We start from the raw sequence: 23,392 nt of genomic DNA on the forward strand, positions 1-23,392 counted from the left end.
CAAAGGGGGCTGTATGGCGTTATCTACAAAGGGGGCTGTATGGAGTTATCTACAGGGGGGGCTGTATGGCGTTATCTACAGTGGGGGCTGTATGGTGTTATCTATAGTGGGGGCTGTATGGCGTTATCTACAGTGGGGGCTGTATGGCGTTATCTACAGTGGGGGCTGTATGGCGTTATCTACAGGGGGGCTGTATGGCGTTATCTACAGTGGGGGCTGTATGGCGATATCTACAGTGGGGGCTATATGGCGTTATCTACAGAGGGGGCTGTATGGCGTTATCTACAGGGGGGCTGTATGGCGTTATCTACAGGGGGGCTGTATGGCGTTATCTACAGAGGGGGCTGTATGGCGTTATCTACAGAGGGGGCTGTATGGCGTTCTCCACAGGGGGGCTGTATGGCGTTCTCTACAGGGGGGGGCTGTATGGCATTATCTACAGAGGGGGCTGTATGGGGCGAACGCCATACAGCCCCCCTGTAGAGAATGCCATACAGCCCCCCCTGTAGATAACGCCATACAGCCCCCTCTGTAGAGAACTCCATACAGCCCCCCTGTAGAGAACGCCATACAGCTCCCTCTGTAGATAACGCCATACATCCCCCTGTAGATAATGCCATACATCCCCCTGTAGATAACGCCATACAGCCCCCTCTGTAGATAACTCCTTACAGCCCCCTCTGTAGAGAACGCCATACAGCCCCCACTGTAGAGAATGCCATACAGCCCCCCTCTGTAGAGAACGCCATACATCCCCCCCTGTAGAGAACGCCATACAGCCCCCCCTGTAGAGAACGCCATACAGCCCCCCCTGTAGGGAACGCCATACAGCCCCCCCTGTAGGGAACGCCATACAGCCCCCCCCTGTAGGGAACGCCATACAGCCCCCCCTGTGGGGACCGCCATACAGCCCCCCCCTGTGGGGACCGCCATACAGCCCCCCCCTGTGGGGACTGCCATACAGCGTCCCCCCTCCCAAAAAAATGCGACCTACAGTGTGTCCTACAAAAGACATTTATCCCCTATCCACAGGATAGAGGATACATGTGTGATCGCTGGCAGCGATAAGGAGAACGGGGGACCGAAAGTCCCCCGAAGTTCTCCATGACTAACCTCTGACTTCCGACGTCTGCGCAGCTCAATAAAAATGAAAGGAGCGCTTGTCACGCATGTGCAAAAGCGCGACCGGCGCTCCATTCATTTCTATGGAGCTGCCGACACAGACCCCGGAAGTCCGAGGTTTGTGATGGAGAACTTCAGGGGACTTTCAGTCCCCCGTTCTCCCTATCAATGCCAGCGATCACACATGTATCCCCTATCCTGTGGATAGGGGATACAAGTCTTTTGTTTAATGGCAGAGCGGGGAGATACCTCCCTGCTCTGCTGTAGTCGTGTTCAGTGGCATCGCGCTGTAGTAGCCATAGCGGCTGCTAGCGGAGCCTCTGGCCATGGTGGGGGCCCGTGCCGGCGGGCGACACGGGCCCCCTCATGCCGCAGGCCCCGTAGCAGCCGCTACGGCTGCTACGGCAGTAGTTACGCCACTGATCAGAGCCTTTGCAATTGTGAACCAATACTGTGTAAGTTGTGAAATTAGGCCTCAATTTCGCATGGTACTCTCTCACTCCTGAGCCCTGTCGATAGTCCAGGCAAAAGATTAGGGCCACATGTAGGGTGTTTCTAAAACCGGGAAACACAGCATAATAATTAGAGAATTGTCTAGTTATGGTGGCACAAGCTGAGCACCACATATTGACATATCTATGGAAAAAATAAAATTTTCACTTTGCAACATCGAGTGCACACTAATTTCTGCAAAACACCTGAGGTGTTAAAATGCTTGCTACACCCCCAGGTGAATACCGTGAGGGGTGTAGTTTCCAAAATGGGGTCACTTGTGGGGGTTTCCACTGATTTGATCCCATAGGGGCTTTGCAACTGCAACATAGTGCCCAGAAACCAATCCAGCAAAATCTGCACTCCAAAAGCCAAATGGCGCTCCTTCCGTTCTGAGCCCTACCGTGTGCCCAAACAGCAATTTGTGACCACATATGGAGTATTGCCATACTCAGGAGAAATTCCTTTACAAACGTTGTGGTTCTTTTTTTTCCTTTATTTATTGAGAAAATGAAAAAAATTTGAGCTAAAGCTACGTCTTATTGAAGATTTTTTTTTTTTTTTCACTGCCCAATCCTAATAAGATCTATGAAACATCTGTGGGGGCAAAATGCTCACTACACCCCTAGGTGAATACCTTGAGGGGTGTAGTTTCCAAAATGGGGTCCCTTGTGGGAGGTTTCCACTGTTTTATCCCTTCCGGGGCTTTGCAAATGCAACATGGCTTCCGCAAAACATTACTGCTAAATTTGAGCTCCAAAAGCCAAATGGCGCTCTTTCCCTTCAAAGCCCAAACAGACATTCAGGACCACATGTGGGGTATTGTTTTAAATCGGGAGAAATTGCTTTACAAATGTGGCGGTGCTTTTTCTCCTTTAGTCCTTGTGGATGAGAAAAAATTAGCTAAGCCTACATTTTCTTTGAAAGAATGTAGATTTTAATTTTCACAGCCTACTTCCAATAATTTCTGCAATAAAACCTGTGGGGTCAAAATGATCACTATACCCCTAGATAATTTCCTTGAGGGGTCTAGTTTCCCAAATGGGGTTACTTTTGGGGGATTTCCACTGTTTTGGCACTGCAAGAGCCTTTCAAACCTGACATGGTGCCTAAAATATATTCTAATAAAAAGAATGCCCCAAGACTCAGTAGGTTCTCCTTTGCTTCGGAGGCCGGTGCTTAAGTCCATTAGCACACTAGGGCCACATGTGGGATATTTGTAAAAACTGCAGACTCTGGGCAATAAATATTGAGTTGCATTTCTCTGGTAAAACCTTCTGTGTTACAAAAAAAAAAAATTTATTAAAAATGAATTTCTGAAGAAAAAAAGGAAATTTGTAAATTTCACCTCTACTTTGCTTTAATTCCTGTGAAATGTCTAAAGGGTTAAGAAACTTTCTAAATGCTGTTTTGAATACTTTGAGGGGTGAAGTTTTTAAAATGGGGTGACTTATTTGGGGTTTCTAATATATAAAGCCCTCAAAGCCACTTCACACCTGTACTGCCCCCTGTAAAAATAGCCTTTGGAAATTTTATTGAAAATATGAGAAATTGCTGCTAAAGTTCTAAGCCTTGTAACGTCCTAGAAAAATAAAACTATATTCAAAAAACGAAGCCGAAAGTAGACATATGGGTGATGTTAATTAGCAACAATTTTGTGTGGTATAACTGCCTGTCTTACAAGCAGACACATTTAAATTTAGAAAAATGCTAATTTTTCACAAAATGTTGGTGTTTTTCACAATTAAATACTGAATGTATCGAGCAAATGTGTCACGAGAAAACAATCTCAGAATCGCTTGGATAGGTGAAAGCATTCCGAAGTTATTACCACATAAAGTGAAACATGTCAGATTTGAAAAATGAGGCTCTGTCAGGAAGGTTAAAAGTGGCCAAAGTGGGAAGGGGTTAATATATATATATATGGTGAAGTTTCCCTCCGACATGGTACAGAAACAAGGAATAATGGCTGAACTAATCCCATGATTTTCTACAGGAACAGTGACATTCGTTTAAATACCGGATGTCAGCGTTTTCCTTTCCGGCTATAGGCTGGCTATGGTTGCCGGACAGATGCACAAAGTGCACAACATTTCATCAGTGGATTCCGGCTCAGGCTAAAAACAACTGGCCGGACGCAATGGATTCCCACGAGCAGTTTTTCACGTCTGAGATGCATCCGTGTTCTGCGCTGCGGGACGGGATGTCTCGCATCCACCATAGTTGAGAGTCTATGGAGGTATGCGTGAAAAGATAGGTCATGTCCTATTTTCCCACAGACCCTTCACACGGTCCGTTGAAACAACGGCTGTGTGAACGGCCACATTGAATTACATAGGTCCGTGGGACGGCCACGGTTTCAACGGCCGTCCTACGGACGTTTAACAGCGTTCGTGTGAATTAGGCCTTACGGCTCACACTCAATACAGTATTACAGATCCATCAAACCCTTGATGGATTTTTTCTATTGGATTACTTATTCGATCCGTATTGCGGAGATATGCTATCCGGGGAGAGTACCTCCAAAGTTTAGAATTAGGAAGCCACAAAGACTATTGTGTGCTTCCAAACAGGCTGCATGCACACGGTTCTGCATTATACAATAATTAACATTTTTCGTTCTCTTCATTCTTTCAAGCAATTTTTAATTATTGAGGTTATTTGGTGAGAGGGTAAACAAGCGATGTACAAAATGAAATCTGTTTAGATCAGTTGTGGTCAGGTTTTCAATCAGTTATTATTAAAGGGGTTCAGTACTAATGTAAATATCTGTCACAAAGGTCAGCACATCAAGCGCTAATACTGCATTACAATGTACAGTGGAGTGGGGGTGCTGCCAGAGTGGTCTGTCCTTGTGAACTCCACTGAGTTCTATGGATACCAGCTCGTCTATGTGGCAGCACAAGGACAGACCTGCAGCTTCCCTGACAGCTCCCTGCTCCCCATTACATGTTATACCCATTAATACAATATATTACAAAGTGTTCGCACTTGATATGGCAACACTTTATTCATATGTTTACATTAGTATGGAACTCCTTTAACTTCAATGGCTTAAAAAGATGATCAGAATTGATCATGACAGATTCGTTTTTCCCCCAACAGGTGTTTTGAGATAGATACAGTGAAGGAAATAAGTATTTGATCCCTTGCTGATTTTGTAAGTTTGCCCACTGTCAAAGACATGAACAGTCTAGAATTTTTAGGCTAGGTTAATTTTACCAGTGAGAGATAGATTATATAAAAAAAAAAAAAAAAAATAACATTGTCAAAATTATATATATATTTATTTGCATTGTGCACAGAGAAATAAGAATTTAATCCCTTTGGCAAACAAGACTTAATACTTGGTGGCAAAACCCTTGTTGGCAAACACAGCAGTCAGACGTTTTTTGTAGTTGATGATGAGGTTTGCACACATGTTAGATGGAATTTTGGCCCACTCCTCTTTGCAGACCATCTGTAAATCATTAAGATTTCGAGGCTGTCGCTTGGCAACTCGGATCTTCAGCTCCCTCCATAAGTTTTCGATGGGATTAAGTGCTGGAGACTGGCTAGGCCACTCCATGACCTTAATGTGCTTCTTTTTGAGCCACTCCTTTGTTGCCTTGGCTGTATGTTTCGGGTCATTGTCGTGCTGGAAGACCCAGCCACGAGCCATTTTTAATGTCCTGGTGGAGGGAAGGAGGTTGTCATTCAGGATTTGACGGTACATGGCTCCATCCATTCTCCCATTGATGCAGTGAAGTAATCCTGTGCCCTTAGCAGAGAAACACCCCCAAAACATGTTTCCACCTCCATGCTTGACAATGGGGACGGTGTTCTTTGGGTCATAGGCAGCATTTCTCTTCCTCCAAACACGGCGAGTTGAGTTAATGCCAAAGAGCTCAATTTTAGTCTCATCTGACCACAGCACCTTCTCCCAATCACTCTCAGAATCATCCAGATGTTCATTTGCAAACTTCAGACGGGCCTGTACATGTGCCTTCTTGAGCAGGGGGACCTTGCGGGCACTGCAGGATTTTAATCCATTACGGCATAATGTGTTACCAATGGTTTTCTTGGTGACTGTGGTCCCAGCTGCCTTGAGATCATTAACAAGTTCCCCCCGTGTAGTTTTCGGCTGAGCTCTCACCTTCCTCAGGACGAAGGATACCCCACGAGGTGAGATTTTGCATGGAGCCCCAGATCGATGTCGATTGACAGTCATTTTGTATGTCTTCCATTTTCTTACTATTGCACCAACAGTTGTCTCCTTCTCAACCAGCGTCTTACTTATGGTTTTGTAGCCCATTCCAGCCTTGTGCAGGTCTATGATCTTGTCCCTGACATCCTTAGAAAGCTCTTTGGTCTTGCCCATGTTGTAGAGGTTAGAGTCAGACTGATTAATTGAGTCTGTGGACAGGAGTCTTTTATACAGGTGACCATTTAAGACAGCTGTCTTTAATGCAGGCACCAAGTTGATTTGGAGTGTGTAACTGGTCTGGAGGAGGCTGAACTCTTAATGGTTGGTATGGGATCAAATACTTATTTCTCTGTGTAAAATGTGATTTTCTGTTGTTTTTTTTAAATATAATCTATCTCTCACTGGTAAAATTAACCTAGCCTAAAAATTCTAGACTGTTCATGTCTTTGACAGTGGGCAAACTTACAAAATCAGCAAGGGATCAAATACTTATTTCCTTCACTGTGTGTGTGTATATATATATATATATATATATATATATATATATATATATATATATTTATTATTATTTTTTTCGAACAGATTGAAATCAGGATTTGAAAACTGATCACTCTGTTTCTCAATCCATTTAGATCAGTTCTATAAGCAACAAATGTACCTCCAAGCTATGTGGGGGCCCATCATAAGATGTGGGTCTTGCATAATGGTAACACACAGGTGAACTGACAAGAATAAAAGCAGATTTTAGTCATACTCACTTTAATAATATTTGCTAGGTAAGAGGGATTACAGCATAATTGTAACAATTGACATCAGAAGCTTAATGGCCTAGTGTAATATGATATCAAAAGCAATATCCAACAGAGAATCCATTGTATTTTATGGTTCTTATGCCTATGTTATATTTACTATACAACTACATAGCTTATTTTACAGTGGACTCCATAAGTATTTTAAACTTTTCCATATCGCATCCATTCATCACAAAGGCCTTATTTTTTTTCTTGAGATCATCAATTAAATCCAGTACCATCATTCCCCGAGTAAATGTTCCAGAGAGCTCTACAGTTACTGCACATTCAATGACCTTTGTAACTGTACTGCCATCAATAGCTGCAGCCATAGCATAGGAATCACAGGAGACAAAACCAGGTCCATCCACAATAGCCTTCTCCTCTTTCTCACTTCTGGAGTACTGTAAGCTGTGGGCATAGATCTTCTTTATGAAGTCTGATTTCTTGGTCCCCATATTCACCCATTTATCATACCATTCCTGTGTAATCAAAAGAGAAATCATTATGCAGCAGTATGTCTTAAAGAAGAAACTTTACATTTGCGTCGCTGCAGGGCCGATGGGTTGACTGTCAACTTAGATGCCGTGGTCGCTATTGACCACGGCATCTAAGTGGTGAAATGGCCAGGATCAGGGTAATCTCTGATCCTGAACGTTAGAGAAGGGTGTAAGCTTTAATACACAGCTGACACCTGCAGCATATGGAGCAGGCCCCCCCAGTCAGCCTACTCTAGTCTTCCCCTCCTGCTATGACGTACAGTTATATCATGATGCACGAAGGAGTTAAAAGTGATGGTGGGAGATGTGGCCAGGAGAGGAGGACTGTAAGATGCTGAAAGTCTCTCCTGCAAAAGACCTTTGCAGGAGAGGCGCCTTGCATCTAATGGTCGCCTAAGAAACCCGACTGCTGAGGTCTCCTGCCGTCTTTTTAACATTTCTGGCGAGAAGGTACCCCTTTAATGCACCCAAATTACCTGGCAACTTTAGTCACATAAGACATACAATCAAGGGGTTGTTTGCTTTAAACAGCCCATTTCATATTTAATAGAGGAAAGACCCCGGCTTGAAACCACCATCTATTAGCTTGACATGTGGTTGTTACTGTATTTAGTAAACTGTGACTGGCACTGTATTTGTGGGGGACTGTGACTGCCACTGTATTTGGGGTCCATGTTGCTGCTACTCCTATGAAAAAATTGCGGTTTGTACCCTATTTAGAATGGTTTGCGGGTGATTTTATTAAGATATATGTATGTGGACATATGCATAAGTGGCACATATGAACTCTGCACACCTTGAGATTTTATTTTTTGGAGGTGTTGGGTGCCTATTTTTCTGCTTGGTTTAGGCATTTAGCCACAAACAAGAAACTTTTCTCCCTTTTTTTTTTAACGAAAATGTACTCTTTGACACAAAACTTTGTGAAGGAGTCTGTGTGTATAAAGTGCTGGATGGGATTTTGACAATGTGCCATGTCTCAAAGTGTAGAATATATATTGGTATGGGGTTAGTGTGTACATTTTTTATTTTATAATTCACGTTTTATGTCAAAAGTGTAAAATTGTTCCAGCTACTATTGGTACAAAATGTCCAGACATACCTGGCAGTGAAAGGTTTAACAGTTAGAAGCTTGTATATCTTTGTGGGTATGCCTGGGAATGTGGGGCCCACACACTGTTATTGCACAGGGGCCCTCAGCTATCTAGGTCTGCCTTTGACTGTAGCCTTATTGGTGCAATTTTACAAGGAGCTTTTCCTTATATAGTTTATATACTGCAGACAAATAAAGAACCATGTAAGATAAAAGTGTGAGGTCCCCAGTATAAATCTGATGCGAACATAAATTTGGCCTATAAACACTAAAATTTGTATCCTCTGCTTACCCATGGGAGCTTGCAACGACATGAATGCTCCCACGTAGCAATATAGGTTGTACACAAGTAGTCATTGAGGACAATGTAGGCAGCTTCAGGGTCTGCGAGGAAGTTGAATTCTCCACAAGCTGTAGTATTTCCTCTTGCTAAACAAAAGGGATATTATCATTAAAATTACTCCAGAACGAACAACGTTATCTAGTGCAGGTATTTTATTTTACATTGCCTAAAAGAGATTCTTAAATATGGCATACAGCAATTCATATATAGCCTAGTTCACACAGGACAATAATGATGCTGTTCTTTTACACTATCACATCCCCAAAAAAATAATAATTTAAAAACAATTTAAAAAAAAGGTGTGTTTACCCATTGAAGATACAATATAAAACAACATGCATGTGACATGCTGAGATTTTAAAGACACAACAGACCCTTAAAAATATAGCATGTAATAACAATGTGAAGGTATGCAAATTGGGCATTTATTCGTTCTCAATCACAATCATCAATCACAGGTAACATTGTGAAAAATGTCAGCAGCAAGGTTCAACACATATTGAGCTTCAAGATTAAAAAAACCGGAATATAGATAAAGTCTAGAAGTCCCTGTAACAACCAATTCTGTCATTTTTTCACCACAGATTGGAAAGAAGACATTTTTGGATTAGCTGCTATGGGAAAACGGACCCTTTTATCTGTCTATCTTCTTTCACCAGAAGGTACTATAGAAGAGGAAAGATTCACAGGTAGTAACTTTCCATAGCAGCCAGTGTTTTAACATCATACAATGATAAAGATTTATATTTGTTATCAGTAATATTTTCTTAATATAAACACAACATGTGATATTAGATAGTATATCGTGTTTATTATTAAGTAAAAATATCAGTTCATTTAAATTTTGTTTGTAACCCCATTTAGCAGAGCTTACTCAAGATCCACTATCCAGATTTTGTAACAGATTTTCTTAAAGAGGCTCTGTCACCAGATTATACATGCCCTATCTCCTCGATAATCTGATCGGCGCTGTAATGTACATAACAACAGTGGTTTTTATTTTGAAAAACTATCATTTTTGAGCAAGTTATGAGCTCAAGCGTGATCTCGTCATTCACAGCGTGATCTCGCAAGATCACGCTGTGCTGTGATTAAATCCAACACAAACTTTACCGAAGTGTCGGGAGTGTGAATAGACATTGCGTCCTGGCTGGAGGCAATGTCTATTCACTCTCAAGACACTTCAGTAAAGTTAATGTGGGTGTATGTGACAGCACAGCGTGATCTCGCGAGATCACGATGTGATGAGTACAAATGGACATGAATGGAGAGACGTGTATGATGCTGATTGGTCAGCGTCATACACTTCTCTTTACAACGCCCACTTGGACAAAAGTTAAAAAACGCCCAGCTGGGCATTAAGAAATGAATTAGCATAAATCTAAATTTGGTCATAACTTGCTCAAAAATTATAGTTTTTCAAAATAAAACACTACAGCTCCGATCAGATTATGTAGGAGATAGGGCACTTATAATGTGGTGACAGAGCCTCTAACGTGTTCTCCTTCTTCCCTTGGCTGGAATATGTTCCCAATTTTGTAACTTGGCAGTTACCTTTGGTTTTGGGGATAGATGGATGACCACCAAACCAGGGTATGTTCACACATAGCAGATTAGTTGCAGAACCTTCTGTGACTGAAAATCAGTTCCATACATCTGAACGGGAGTGTTTCTTCAGCATGTCCATGGATTTCAGATGAACAGGACAGTCACAGAGATTTCTGCAAAACGTCTGCTGCGTGTAAAAGCACCCTAAGGGTAGGAATACACACATGCGTATACACTGCAGATTTTCCGCAATGGACTTCATTGCGAAAAATCTGCAGCGTAGTACAGTAGCAGTAGTCTGGGTAATATTTGGACAAATTTCATCCACATAGTGGAAGAAAAAAAATCAGCTGAGAAACCGTTCATAAATTGACCTGCGGTGCGTTTTTTTTTAGTCCGCAGCATGTCAATTTATTCTGCGGAATCGCTGCTCTCCTGTTGCAGGTTTTCCCCATTGACTTGGATGCAAAATCTGCAACAAATAGCCATATGTTGCAACTTTTGCAGTGGAAACGCTGTGATTCCACCACAAAAATCGCAAAATGAGAAAAAAAAAGGCACTTTTTTTTTTTAATTTAAAATTATTAAAATCTAACTTATACTTTCGCCGGGCCAATTTCAATGCGATACGATCCTCTGTTCCGAGCGCAGCCCGGCAACCTGTGATGACGTTTCATCCCATGTGACTGCTGTAGCCGATCAAAGGCTCGGAATGCCCATTTTATTGCGCAACTGTCACAAATTTTCATTGTGGACTGCACCCATTGCAATGCGGATTTGCCACCTCTGAACTCACCCTTAGGCCTCGTTTACACGAGCGTGATATACGTGCGTGCTTTTCAGGCGTGTCGTACGCACCTATAATAGTCTATGGGGGCATGCAGACAGTCCGTGAGTTTTGCTCAGCGTGAGTCCGCTGAAAAAAACTCACGACATGTCCTATCTTTGTGCGCTGTTCGCGCATTACTCACCCATTGAAGTCAATGGGTGCATGAAAACCACGCATGTCGCACGGAAGCACTTCTGTGCGAACTGCGTGATTCGCGCAACAGCTGTCAAACTCTGAATGTAAACAGAAAAGCACCACGTGCTTTTCTGTTTACAAACATCCAAACGGAGTGTCATAATGATGGCGGCTGCGCGAAAATCACGCAGCTGCGCATCATACGCTGATGACACACGGAGCTGTCATGTGCCTTTTGCGCACGCAAAATGCCGCGTTTTTTGGGTGCGCAAAACGCACACGCTTGTGTAAATGAGGCCTAAGAGTATTTCTAAGCACACACAAATTTCTGCAACCCTAGTTAGATTTTATGAGTTTTCCTGCCATCGTGGTCAAAGCAATTTGGTCAAAGCAATTTTTTAACCTCTTGGTACCCTTAACCCCTTCCTGCTCCTGGACGTACTATTAGGTCATGGCAGCTGTATCGTTCGTGCTCCATTACCTAAAATAAAAACTGATCAAAAAGTCGCAAGCACCCCATGAAAACTACAATGAATTCCTCAAGGTGTCTAGTTTCCAAAATGGGCTCACTTTTGGGGGGGTTTCCACTGTTTTGGCACCACAAGACCTCTTCAAACCGGACATGGTGCCTAATAAAAAGGAGGGCTCAAAATCCACTAGGTGCTCCTTTGCTTCGGAGGCCGGTGCTTCAGTCCATTACCGCACTAGGGCCACATGTGGGATATTTCTCAAAACTGCAGAATCTGGGCAATAAGTATTAAGTTGCGTTTCTCTGGTAAAACCTTTTGTGTTATAAAAAAAAATGGTATAAAAAGGATTTTCTGACAAAAAAATAAAGAAAGTAAATTTCACCTCTACTCTGCTCTAAATTCCCGTGAAACACCTAAAGGGTTCATAAACTTTCTAAATGCTGTTGTGAATACTTTAAGGGGTCTAGTTTCTAAAATGGGGTGTTTCATAGGGGTTTCTAATATATAGGCCCCTCAAAGCAACTTCAGAACTGAACTGGAACCTAAAAAAATAAATAAATTAGGCAATACTTCGCTTCTTACATTATACTGATAATGAGCCGTGCCCACCCCGAGATGACCCCAGGGTTACCACCTCTACCTGGATAATTTTTATACCAGCGTCCCACTCTTCAACTACCTCGCTTCCAGAAGTCCTGCGGCATGAGGCACTGCTAGAAAAAATCTGAGAGGCCTCCCTAAGACTCTGCTTGGGCAAATAAGAAGGGGTGAGAGCAGGGCACAATCTAGCAGCAATATATTGTGTGTCACGTACAAGGACAAGAGAGATGCCACACCAGTTCCCATGCACCAGTACAGAGACCCCCAAACCATATAGCATCCTGGACTACAATAGGTACATGGGAGGGGTGGACTTGTCAGAATAAAGTCCTGAAGCACTACAGCGCCATGCTGTGTGGTATAAGAAGCTGGCCGTGCATATCATTATCAAGATCCAAATCTTTAGGGACCAAGAAGGGGGGGCACATCATACAGATGGCTTTGTACAACGCGTACGTGCTACGTCGATGTGCAGGCCAGATGGGAACTTTCCTGGAATTTCAAGAGGTGGTTATCAAGAAACTAAATTTTATTGACCAAGAAGGGGGTGCACCCAGTACTTCTGGAAGCGGGGCCACACGCATCGTACCAGGGCAACACTTTCCAGGAGAAGTTCCCCAAATTGGCAAGAAAGGAAAAAGTCAAAAGAGGTACAAAGTCTGCTATAAGAGTGGGATAAAGAAGGACACAATATAGCAATGTGACACGTGTCCGGAAAAACTAAGGCTCCGTATGAAAGAGTGCTTCAAAATTGATCATACATCCCTTGATTTTTAATCTACCCCAGTTTTACTTACCCTGACGCACTCCGCACAGCTTATCCCCCCTCGTCTTTCCCTTCTGAGCCCTGCTGCGTGCCCAGGCAGCTGATAACAGCCACATTGAGGGTATTGCCATACCCGTGAGAACACACATTACAGTTTATGGGGTGTATGTCTTGGGTCAAAATGCTCACTACACCTCTAGATGAATGCCTCAAGGGTGTAGTTTTTAAAATGGGGTCACTTCTTGGGGGTTTCAACTGTACTGGTACCTCAGGGGCTTCTGAATACATGACTTTGCACCAAAAAATCCCCAGTAGGCCAAATGGTGGTCCTTTCCTTCTGAGCCCTCCCATGGGCCTAAACGGCAGTTTATCACCACAAATGGGGTATTGCTGCACTCAGGACAAATTGGGCAACAGAATGGGGTATTTTATTTCTTGTGAAAATAAGAAATTTTCAGCCAAAACTACATATTATTGGAAAAAAATAATTTTGTTTTAATTCCCAGCCCAATTCAAATAAGTTCTGTGAAAAAACTGTGGGGTCAAAATGGTCACAACACCCATAAATGAATTCCTTGAGGGGTGCAGTTTCCAAAATGGGGTCACTTCTGGTGGGTTTCCATTGCTTTGATACCTCTGGAGCTCTGCAAATGCGACATGGCACCCGAAAACCAATCCAGCAAAATCTGGACTCCGAAGAACACATAGCGCTCCTTTGTCTGAGCCCTCCCATGGGCCCAAACGGCAGTTTATCACCACAAATGGGGTATTGCCGCACTCAGGACAAATTGGGAAACAAAATAGGGTATTTTGTTCCCTGTGAAAATAGAAAATTTTGATCAGAAATTACATCTTATTGGAAAAAATGAAATTTTTTTAATTTCACAGCCCAATTAAAATAGGTGCTGTGAAAAAACTGTGTTGTCAAAATGATAACCACAACCATAAATGAATTCCTTGAGGGGTGTAGTTTCCAAAATGGGGTCACTATTGGGGGATTCCTACTGTTTTGGCACCTCAACACCTCTTCAAACCTGGCATGCTGCCTAAAATATATTCTAATAAAAAAAGAGGCCTCAAAATGCACTAGGTGCTTCTTTGCTTCTAGGGCTTGTGTTTTAGTCCACGAGCACACTAGAGCCATATGTGGGACATTTCTAAAAACGGCAGAATCTGGACAATACATATTTAGTAGTATTTCTCTGGTAAAACCTTCTGTGTTACACAAAAAAAATGGAATAAAATTGAAATTCAGCAAGAAAAATGAAATTTGCAAATTTCACCTCCACTTTGCTTTAATTCCTGTGAAATGCCTGAAGGGTTTAAAAACTTTCTAAATGCTGTTTTGAATACTTTGAGGGGGTCTAGTTTTTAAAATGGGGTGTTTATGGGGGTTTCTAATACATAGGCCCCTCAAAGCCACTTCAGAACTGAACAGGTACCTTAAAAAAAAGGCTTTTGAAATTTTCTTAAAAATATGAGAAATTGCTGTTTATGTTCTAAGTCTTGTAACGTCCAAGAAAAATAAAATAATGTTCAAAAAACGATGCCAATCTAATGTAGACATATGGGAAATGTGAACTAGTAACTATTTTGGGTGGTATAACCATCTGTTTTACAAGCAGATGCATTTAAATTCTGAAAAATTAAATTTTTTCTAAATTTTCTCTAAATTTAGCAGTTTTTCACCAATAAACACTGAATATATCGACCAAATTTTACCACGAACATGAAGCCCAAAGTGTCACGAGAAAACAATCTCAGAATCGCTTGGATAGGTTTGAGCATTCCGACGTTATTACCACATAAAGTGAAACATGTCAGATTTCAAAAATGGGCTCTGAGCCTTAAGGCCCAAACTAGGCTGCGTCCTTAAGGGGTTAAGCAGCTAAAGTGTAGTTACAACGGTTAGAACCTATATTTATATATAATAAAGGAAATATATTAATAGATATTTATTGGGAGAATAGCTGTTATCAGAAATGCTCCATTGGTAGAATACAGACTCCATAAAACAGCAGCATGCATTCCGCTGACACTCACAGGGCAATGGCAGTGAACAATTCCATATATTTGTAACAGTTGAAAAAAAGTATTTCCTTCGAATGATTTTGTATTTTGCTGATTCAAAATGAAGACCTGGGCAATATTGTAATTACCACAATAGTAATGCAATATGTGTAGACAACCCATACACTGGGACTTACATTCCATATTTCCTCCCATTATGTACAAGCTGTAAAGTTTCTGGGGAAAGGTAGGGTCCATTCTTACTGAGAGAGCTAAGTTAGTCAACGGGCCTGTAGCCACTAAAGAAATCTGCAATTAAAAACAAATTTAATGAATGAACTTGGTGGCACATTAATTTATACATAGTATTGGTTATCATTGCTTAGTCACCTATAAAGTGGCCTAATGATTCCATTGGTACATATAATGCCCATTCCCATGTGACATAAGTATCTTGCAGTGTCTAGTGTTTTCTAAAGTGCCCAGCCTTCACTTGTTTTTGTCAATTTATGATGACCTGCATATATACAATAGCCAATTAAATACAGATCTCCCATTATCTCATTCTCTTGTGTGTACAGTGACCAGTCTCCTGAAGAACTGGTGGCTAGTCACATATACGATACCCAGGCCTTTTTATCCGTTTATCCATTTCATTCAGGTTACCTTTCCAGGATACTCAGATGCAAGTCGATTCATAGCATCAACAGCATGCTCTTTTTGAATGAATTCCAAACCAGGAGCATTGGGATCTGGTACGTCTCCTAGACCATCTACACCATGAAAATCTGATGCACGGATATTTTTTCCTAGGATTGCTGTTGATGCTCCTCTAAAGACAGGAATCTACAAAATTCAAAAAGACAAGTAAACCAACGAACAATATGGCATTTATTTCAAATGTACTCCTGTGAGCAGGGCTGTCACTTCTCTTGTTTCAATTGTTAAGTACTTGTTACTATGCAAGATCTGATTTTGTCTGTACATGCTCCCCCTAAAATGTAAAGTATGGGTCTTTTTTAGGAAATTCTAGTGTCAGTTCATGCATGTGTAATACCATTGTATGTCAGTTGTAGCAAACATTAGGATACTTTGTATTTATCTTCACCTATATCCAGTGGCGGATTATCATATGGGCGTTTCGGGCGGCCGCCCGGGGCCCGAGGCTCCCAGGGGGCCCATGGCAGCCCGAAACGCACATCATCTCCTAAATCTATTCAGCGCGCTAGCGCTGCTAACGGCTGAAGATGAGGAGGAGCAGGGAATTGGCCGGGAAATAGGTAGGACACGCCTCCCTGACAAGTGCGGCCCGCCGCCATTGAGTAACAGAACAGCGACGGACGGCTGTTCTGTTACTCCAAAGCAGCAAGAGAAGAGCCGGGCGGTCGGTCACCGGCGCTGAGGTCAGTACAGGCTTATCCTCCTGCCCAACTGGTTCCCGACCGCTGGCTGTATTTTTACGGCCAGCGGTCAGGGACGGGTCCTTAAAACCCGAGCCATAGACTTTCTACGGCTCGGGTTTTAACTTGCTGCCCGCGCGATCGGGCAGCTGAATGTCGGGTCTCCGGCTGTCAGTGACTGCCGGGGACCCTGAGGAGAAGATAGAAGCAGCTTTCGCTGCTTCTGTCTTCTCCGATGTCTTCTTACACAGCGTTCAATGAACGCTGTGTATAGGAATAGAGACAGCAGCAGCGGCGCTGTCTCTATTCCTCCCGGTGATCATGTGACTGGTCACATGATCACCGGGTGCCGTTACTGACAGACTGCTGCTCGGTCTTACTAGACCCAGCACAGCCCTGTTAGTGACGATCGTCACTGTGAGAGGGCTGATTTCCCCTGTAACTGGGGCTGCTGTGCAACCCCAGTTACAGTGGAAAAACATGGTGTAAAATAAAGAAAAAAAATATATAAAGTTCCCCAAAGGTCTTTTTTGACCTTTGAGGATCAGACCATAGTAATAAAAAATAGTAAAGTGCAAAAAAAATAAATAATAATAAATACACATAAAATACCCACCCCAAAAAAAAACGTTCCCCCCCCGCCAATCATTGTTGTAACGCTAGCGCTGACCCAATTACCCTAATATAGACATGTAATATATTAAAGTTTACGGTAGACAATGGCGATCACAAACAAAAGGTCTATTTTAGGGTAAAACTATGTTATTACCCAAAAAAAATAGCTGAAACGTAAAAAAGCTTATTTTTTTACTATTATTTTCAAACTTTATGAATAAAAATTCTAAAATAGCAAAAAAGGTGTGTATAAAAATGATAAAAAACGAAACCTGCATTGTCTACGGAAAAAACGTCGCAAAAATCACGTTGGTTTTATTTTTTTTTAATAAAAATGTGTGTTTGGTGCAACTTTGTAATTACATTTTATTAAAAAATATTTTCACTTTGAGATACAGCTGCTTTGTATCCTGTATCCGTCAGGTCAGCAGGACTGACGGGATCAGTGAAACGGGCCCTGCGCTAAATTATAATCTTAAATGTGATAGATTTGAGGTGGATCCTGCGTGTCACTGATCCTGTCAGTCCTGCTGACCTGACGGATACAGGATACAAAGCAGCTGTATCTCAAAAAGTAAAAATATTTTTTAATAAAATCAATCAATCACACTGATACACACACATACTATATATATATTATATATATATATATATATATATATATATATATATATATATATATATATATATATAATTATAATATAACGTTTTTAAATGTGTACATAGCATTGTGGCACTATATACAAGGGGGAGCGCTGTGAGGCACTATATACAAGGGGGAGCGCTGTGAGGCACTATATACAAGGGGGAGCGCTGTGAGGCACTATATACAAGGGGGAGCGCTGTGTGGCACTATATACAAGGGGGAGCGCTGTGTGGCACTATATACAAGGGGGAGCGCTGTGTGGCACTATATACAAGGGGGAGCGCTGTGTGGCACTATATACAAGGGGGGGGGGCTGTGTAGTGCTATCCACAGTGGTATGTGTGTGGCGCTCTTTATATGTGGGGCTTTTTGGTGCTATTTACAAGAGGGGGAGGGCTGTATGGCACTATCTATAGGGGGCTGTGTGTAACGCTCTACGAGGGGAATGTGTGATATATAGAGGGGGCTGTGTATGGCGATATATGGGGGTGTGCAATATCTATGGGGGTGTGTAATATCTACAGGGGCTGTGTGTGGCACTATGTACAGGGGGCTGTGTGTATGTGGTGTTTTACAGTGTGTGGTATTATATTCAGGCGCGCAGTGTTTGGTGCTATTATATTTAGGGGTACACTATGTGGCACCATGATAACTTTATTTTCGTTTATAGGTGTGGAAATGTTGGAAAAGTGAGGAGACGTCTGAGTGGCAAATTCTGCAGAAATGAGTCATGGCCGGGAGAAGTCGTCATGAGTGCTGGACCGGATGGAGAAGAAAAGAGGAAAAAAACTACTAGAATCTGAGACGTCGTCACCTGTGAGTCACTAGATTTATAGAGAATCTGTCACCTCTCCTGACATGTTTATTATAGGAATCCTTGTATTTCACAAAAAGTCATTCTGCAGTCCAGGACTGATAGACAATTCCCCTTGTCAGGAGGTTGTGTCCCTGCACTGTGTGATACTGTCAGTATGTAGGGACACCGCGCTGTGACAAGGGGAATCGTAACACTGTTAATGCTTGCCCAAAAAGGTAGTGTTAAAAATAGTTCCGGTGAGGAAGGGGGGCCCAAGTTTGGGTAACAGCCCAGGGCCCATGGTCTACTTAATCCGCCACTGCCTATATCTCTAAAATGTGTACTGTAAATAAATGCACAGCAAAAATATAGGGCAAAACAATAGAGTTCACCTTTATTCTATTTCAAATGTACATTCATATGGTGTCTAAACTTGCAAGTTAGTCAAATTCTAGCAAAATTTTGGGCTGTATAGAAAGCATTAGCTCCACCTGTTGGACAAGATTGAACAAAGCAGATTTATGAAAGGTAAATTAGAGTTTTAAAGTAGGGCGAACTCTCCCTGGCCAGTCACTTTTATTCTTTAACGCTTCCCGCTGCAGCCACTTTTGACACTCCTGGCAGAGCCACACACAGCTCTGCTACACACACACACACACCACAAGAGGGCGGGTCGCGAGGGAGGGGACGTGTGAGTGACAGACAGACACACACCTTACCTGCAGTGCGACCCGATCTTCAAAATGGCGCCGGCTTTCCCCCTACAAACCAGCTTCTATGCTGGGTCGCTCTGAACTGCGCTTGCGCAGTACAGAGAGAGGGCAGAAGCACAAGATGTAAGTAACGGCTCCCGTTCGTTATATCCTATACACTGTAGCAGCCATATTCCATCCGTGTATGTGTCGTTAAGAGACACATACACAGATTAAATAAAACATGGCAGACCCCAGTAAAGTAAGAAAGTGTTAATAAATAAAAAAACATGTGTGTGAAAAAATAAAGTCAATATAATATTTTATTAAATAAAAAATAAAAAAATATCATGACGCCTTTCCTTCAACTGTACTAAACAATTCTGTATTTTCTTAACTGAGATAATCTCCACTCCAATATCTTTATCTATCAAAATTGATACACCTCTTGAATGGGAGAAAAATACTGAGTGGAAAGATTTCTGCGCCCATTTTATTTCTATTACATGAAGTGAGTTTTTATCAAGATGGGTCTCCTGAAGACAAACAATGTCATGGAGAAAATTCCTAATAAGATCAAATATAGCAACCCTTTTTAAAGAGGCTCTGTCACCAGATTTTGCAACCCCTATCTCCTATTGCAGCAGATCGGCGCTGCAATGTAGATTACAGTAACGTTTTTATTTTTAAAAAACGAGCAGTTTTGGCCAAGTTATGACCATTTTTGTATTTATGCAAATGAGGCTTGCAAAAGTCCAACTGGGCGTGTTTAAAGTAAAAGTCCAACTGGGCGTGTATTATGTGTGTTACATCGGGGCGTGTTTACTTCTTTTACTAGCTGGGCGTTCTGATGAGAAGTATCGTCCACTTCTCTTCAGAACGCCCAGCTTCTGGCAGTGCAGACACACAGCGTGTTCTCGAGAGATCACGCTGTGACGTCACTCACTTCCTGCCCCAGGTCCTGCATCGTGTCGGACGAGCGAGGACACATCAGCAGCAGAGGCTACAGTTGATTCTGCAGCAGCATCGGCGTTTGCAGGTAAGTCGATGTAGCTACTTACCTGCAAACGCTGATGCTGCTGCAGAATCAACTGTAGCCTCTGGTGCCGATGTGGCCGACACGATGCAGGACCTGGGGCAGGAAGTGAGTGACGTCACAGCGTGATCTCTCGAGAACACGCTGTGTGTCTACACTGCCAGAAGCTGGGCGTTCTGAAGAGAAGTGGACGATACTTCTAGTCAGAACGCCCAGCTAGTAAAAGAAGTAAACACGCCCAGTTGTAACACACATAATACACGCCCAGTTGGACTTTTACTTTAAACACGCCCAGTTGTACTTTTGCAAGCCTCATTTGCATAAATACAAAAATGGTCATAACTTGGCCAAAAATGCTCGTTTTTTAAAAATAAAACCGTTACTGTAATCTACATTGCAGCGCCGATCTGCTGCAATAGCAGATAGGGGCTGCAAAATCTGGTGACAGAGCCTCTTTAATCTAGAGCCCATACCTCTAATATCCCATTTGCCGGCATCATTTAAGCATAGGTCCTTCCTATTATGGGGACGACAAGCAGAAGAGGGGAAGGAGAAATAAGTGGAGACAAAAAAACCCAATATATATAAAAAATGTAATAACATTTAAAAAAACAAAAACAAAAAAAACACAACCCTCCCATCCCGCCCTTACCATAACCCCTACATAGTCCATCTAGTACAATACCAAGTACCACTAAACAGACTCCTTTTCACTATCTAACTCTATGCAACATTTTATTTTTTTATTTTTTACTTTCAGTAAATGTATTTCATTACATTTTTTTAGAACTACGCACCAACCATTATACCCCGGCCTCATACACTAACTGCCTCCCCCTACTCATTTGATTTTAAATTCACAGCCACCCATTCCTTAGCCTCCTCTGGATCAGAAAAAAACTATAAATATGCTTATGATTCCATACCAGATCCTAAGTGAAAGGAGGACATTGTTTACAGCCAGAGGACTGGGCGTGTTTAACCCCTTCGACATTTGTCATAAGTATACGTCATGGATAGCCAGAGCTTCCCGCAAAAAGTTGTATACTTATGACAAATGCATGGCACCGGCTCAGAAGCTGAGTCGGTGCCATCATCCCCGGATGTCAGCTGTATCTTACAGCTGACATCCTGCTGTAATGGCGGGGACTGAAGTTAGCTTCGATCCCCACCATTGACCCCTTAAATGCAGCCGTCAAAAGCGATCACTGAATTTAAGGTGTTTGCAGCTCATCGACACCCCAGCAATGAAATCGCCAGGTTGTCGGTGGCTGCAATGGCAACCGGAGGCCTAATAGCGGCCTCACGGTCTGCCTAGCACAGAAAACTTTCAGCACCCACGAAGAGGCGGGGCCTGAAAGGCTTCTGTAGCCGCCGGCAAGATGGCGCTGGCTTAGGAGCTGAGCCAGCCTCATCAGCGGTGGATGTCAGCTATATGTTACAGCTCAAATCCACCTGTAACTGCAGCAACCGGAGCTAGCTCTGATCCCTGCAATTAACCCCTTAGATGCAGCCATCGGAAGCAATCGCTTCATCTTTGTGGTTGTTAGCAGATCGGCAGCTGGGACCTGCAATCGCACAGCTGCCGACTTCTACTATGGCAACAGGAGACCTAACAATGGCCTGCTCTGCCATTATGGAAGCAGATTAAGCCTAATCTGCTTTCTGACAGTGAATGACTGACAGATCTAATACATTGCACTACATAGGTGCAATGTATTAGAAAGAAAAATCTGACAGTTGGACCTTTAAGTCCCCTAGTGGGACTAAAGAAAAGTGTAAAAAAAAAAATATAATAAAAGTTTCAAGTAATAAAATAAAACACAAATCGCCCTTTTTCCCTTATCAAGTCCTTTATTATGGAAAAAAAGCAATAAACCATACATATTTGGGATCGCCGTGACCGTAACAGCCTGAACTATACAAATATTATGTTATTTATTCCACGCGGTGAACGGCGTAAAAAAAACCCGTAAAAAACTGCCAGAATTTATTTTTGGTCACTTTGCCCTACATAAATTTAAATAAAAAGTGATCAAAAAGTTGCATGTATCCAAAAATGGTACCTATATAAACTATAGCTTGTTTTGCAAAAAACAAGCCCTGATACAGCTCTGTTGACAGAAAAATTAAAAAGTTATGGTTCTCTCAACATGGTGACACAAAAAATACATTCTTTTTACAAAAGTAATATTGTGCAAAAAGTTGTAAAACATAAAAAAGTGCTATAAATTAGGTATCGCCGGAATTGTACTGACCCGCAGAATAAAGTTAACATGTAGTTTATAACGCAATGTGAACGCTGTATATAAAAAAAAAAAAAAACGATTCCAGAATTGCTGTTTTTTGGTCACCTTGCCTCCCCAAAAAATAGGATAAAAAGTGATCAAAAAGTCGCATGTACCCCAAAATGGTACCAATAATAACTACAGCTTGTCCCGCAAAAAAACAGCCCTCATACCACTACGTCTATGAAAAAATAAAATAAGTTAAGGCTCCAATAAATCAGGAAATAAAAGTATGCGGTTGTGCAGATCAGAGAGGAACATTTCTTCTGTTTCAAGAGGCGATTTATCGGGGCCCTAAAACTAGGGAACCGGGAAGGGGAGGGCCCAAAGATATCTGCTGGAAGCCAGGGTGCCCGTATTATACCAGGACAACACTTCCCAGCAAAATTCCCCAAACTGCAAAGGTGCGGAGTGTGGACCAAAAGGGGGATAAGTAAGGACACCATTCATCAGTGCGACACTGGCCTGTGCAGAAAGGATTGCTTCACAGCGTAACACACATCTATGGATTATTTTATCGTTTACCCCATCATCATACCACCTGACTATGCCCCTGATGTAATCTGCCCAGCTCACATATGCCCCCATATTATAAACTGAAATACCAGTAAAACTCCAAACAAAACTACTACCAAGCAAAATCTGTGCAACAAAAGCCAAATGGCACTCCCTCCCTTCTGAGCCCTACAGCGTGCCCAAACAGCAGTTTACTTCCACATATATGGCACCGCCATGCCCGGGAGAACCCTTTTACCAATTTTTGGGGTGTGTCTCTCCAGTGGCATAAGCAGGGCACGACATATTTTCCACTGAATTGGCATATCTGGGGAAAAATTGAAATGTTTTACTTTGTACCATCCGCAGCGCATTCATTTATGGAAAAGACCTGTGGGTGAAAATGTTCACTACACCCCTTAATAAATGCCTTGAGGGGTGTAGTTTTGTAAAATCAGGTCACTTCTCAGGGTTTCTCTTTTATTATTTCACATCAGAGCATCTGCAATTGTGAACCAATACATTGTAAGTCGCCAAAT

At 42.3% G+C, this 23,392-nt stretch overlaps 1 protein-coding gene across 4 annotated transcripts in view; it reads right to left on the reverse strand.

Annotated features, from left to right (window-relative positions):
• Window positions 1-6,542: 6,542 nt before the first annotated feature.
• Window positions 6,543-23,392, reverse strand: part of LOC142651700 (nucleoside hydrolase-like) — a 150,672-nt gene continuing 133,822 nt past the window's right edge. For all 4 annotated transcript variants that reach the window (XM_075826711.1, XM_075826712.1, XM_075826710.1 and 1 more), the window contains 4 exons: window positions 15,552-15,731; window positions 15,083-15,194; window positions 8,477-8,613; window positions 6,543-7,073 (listed from right to left, as the gene is read on the reverse strand). In XM_075826711.1, the coding sequence (XP_075682826.1) occupies window positions 6,726-7,073; window positions 8,477-8,613; window positions 15,083-15,194; window positions 15,552-15,731 (777 nt within the window). In that variant the 3' untranslated portion in view covers window positions 6,543-6,725. The remainder of the gene's footprint in view (window positions 7,074-8,476; window positions 8,614-15,082; window positions 15,195-15,551; window positions 15,732-23,392) is intronic.

The sequence above is a fragment of the Rhinoderma darwinii genome, chromosome 5 (assembly GCF_050947455.1).
Source record: "Rhinoderma darwinii isolate aRhiDar2 chromosome 5, aRhiDar2.hap1, whole genome shotgun sequence".
NCBI classification, from domain to species: domain Eukaryota; kingdom Metazoa; phylum Chordata; class Amphibia; order Anura; family Rhinodermatidae; genus Rhinoderma; species Rhinoderma darwinii.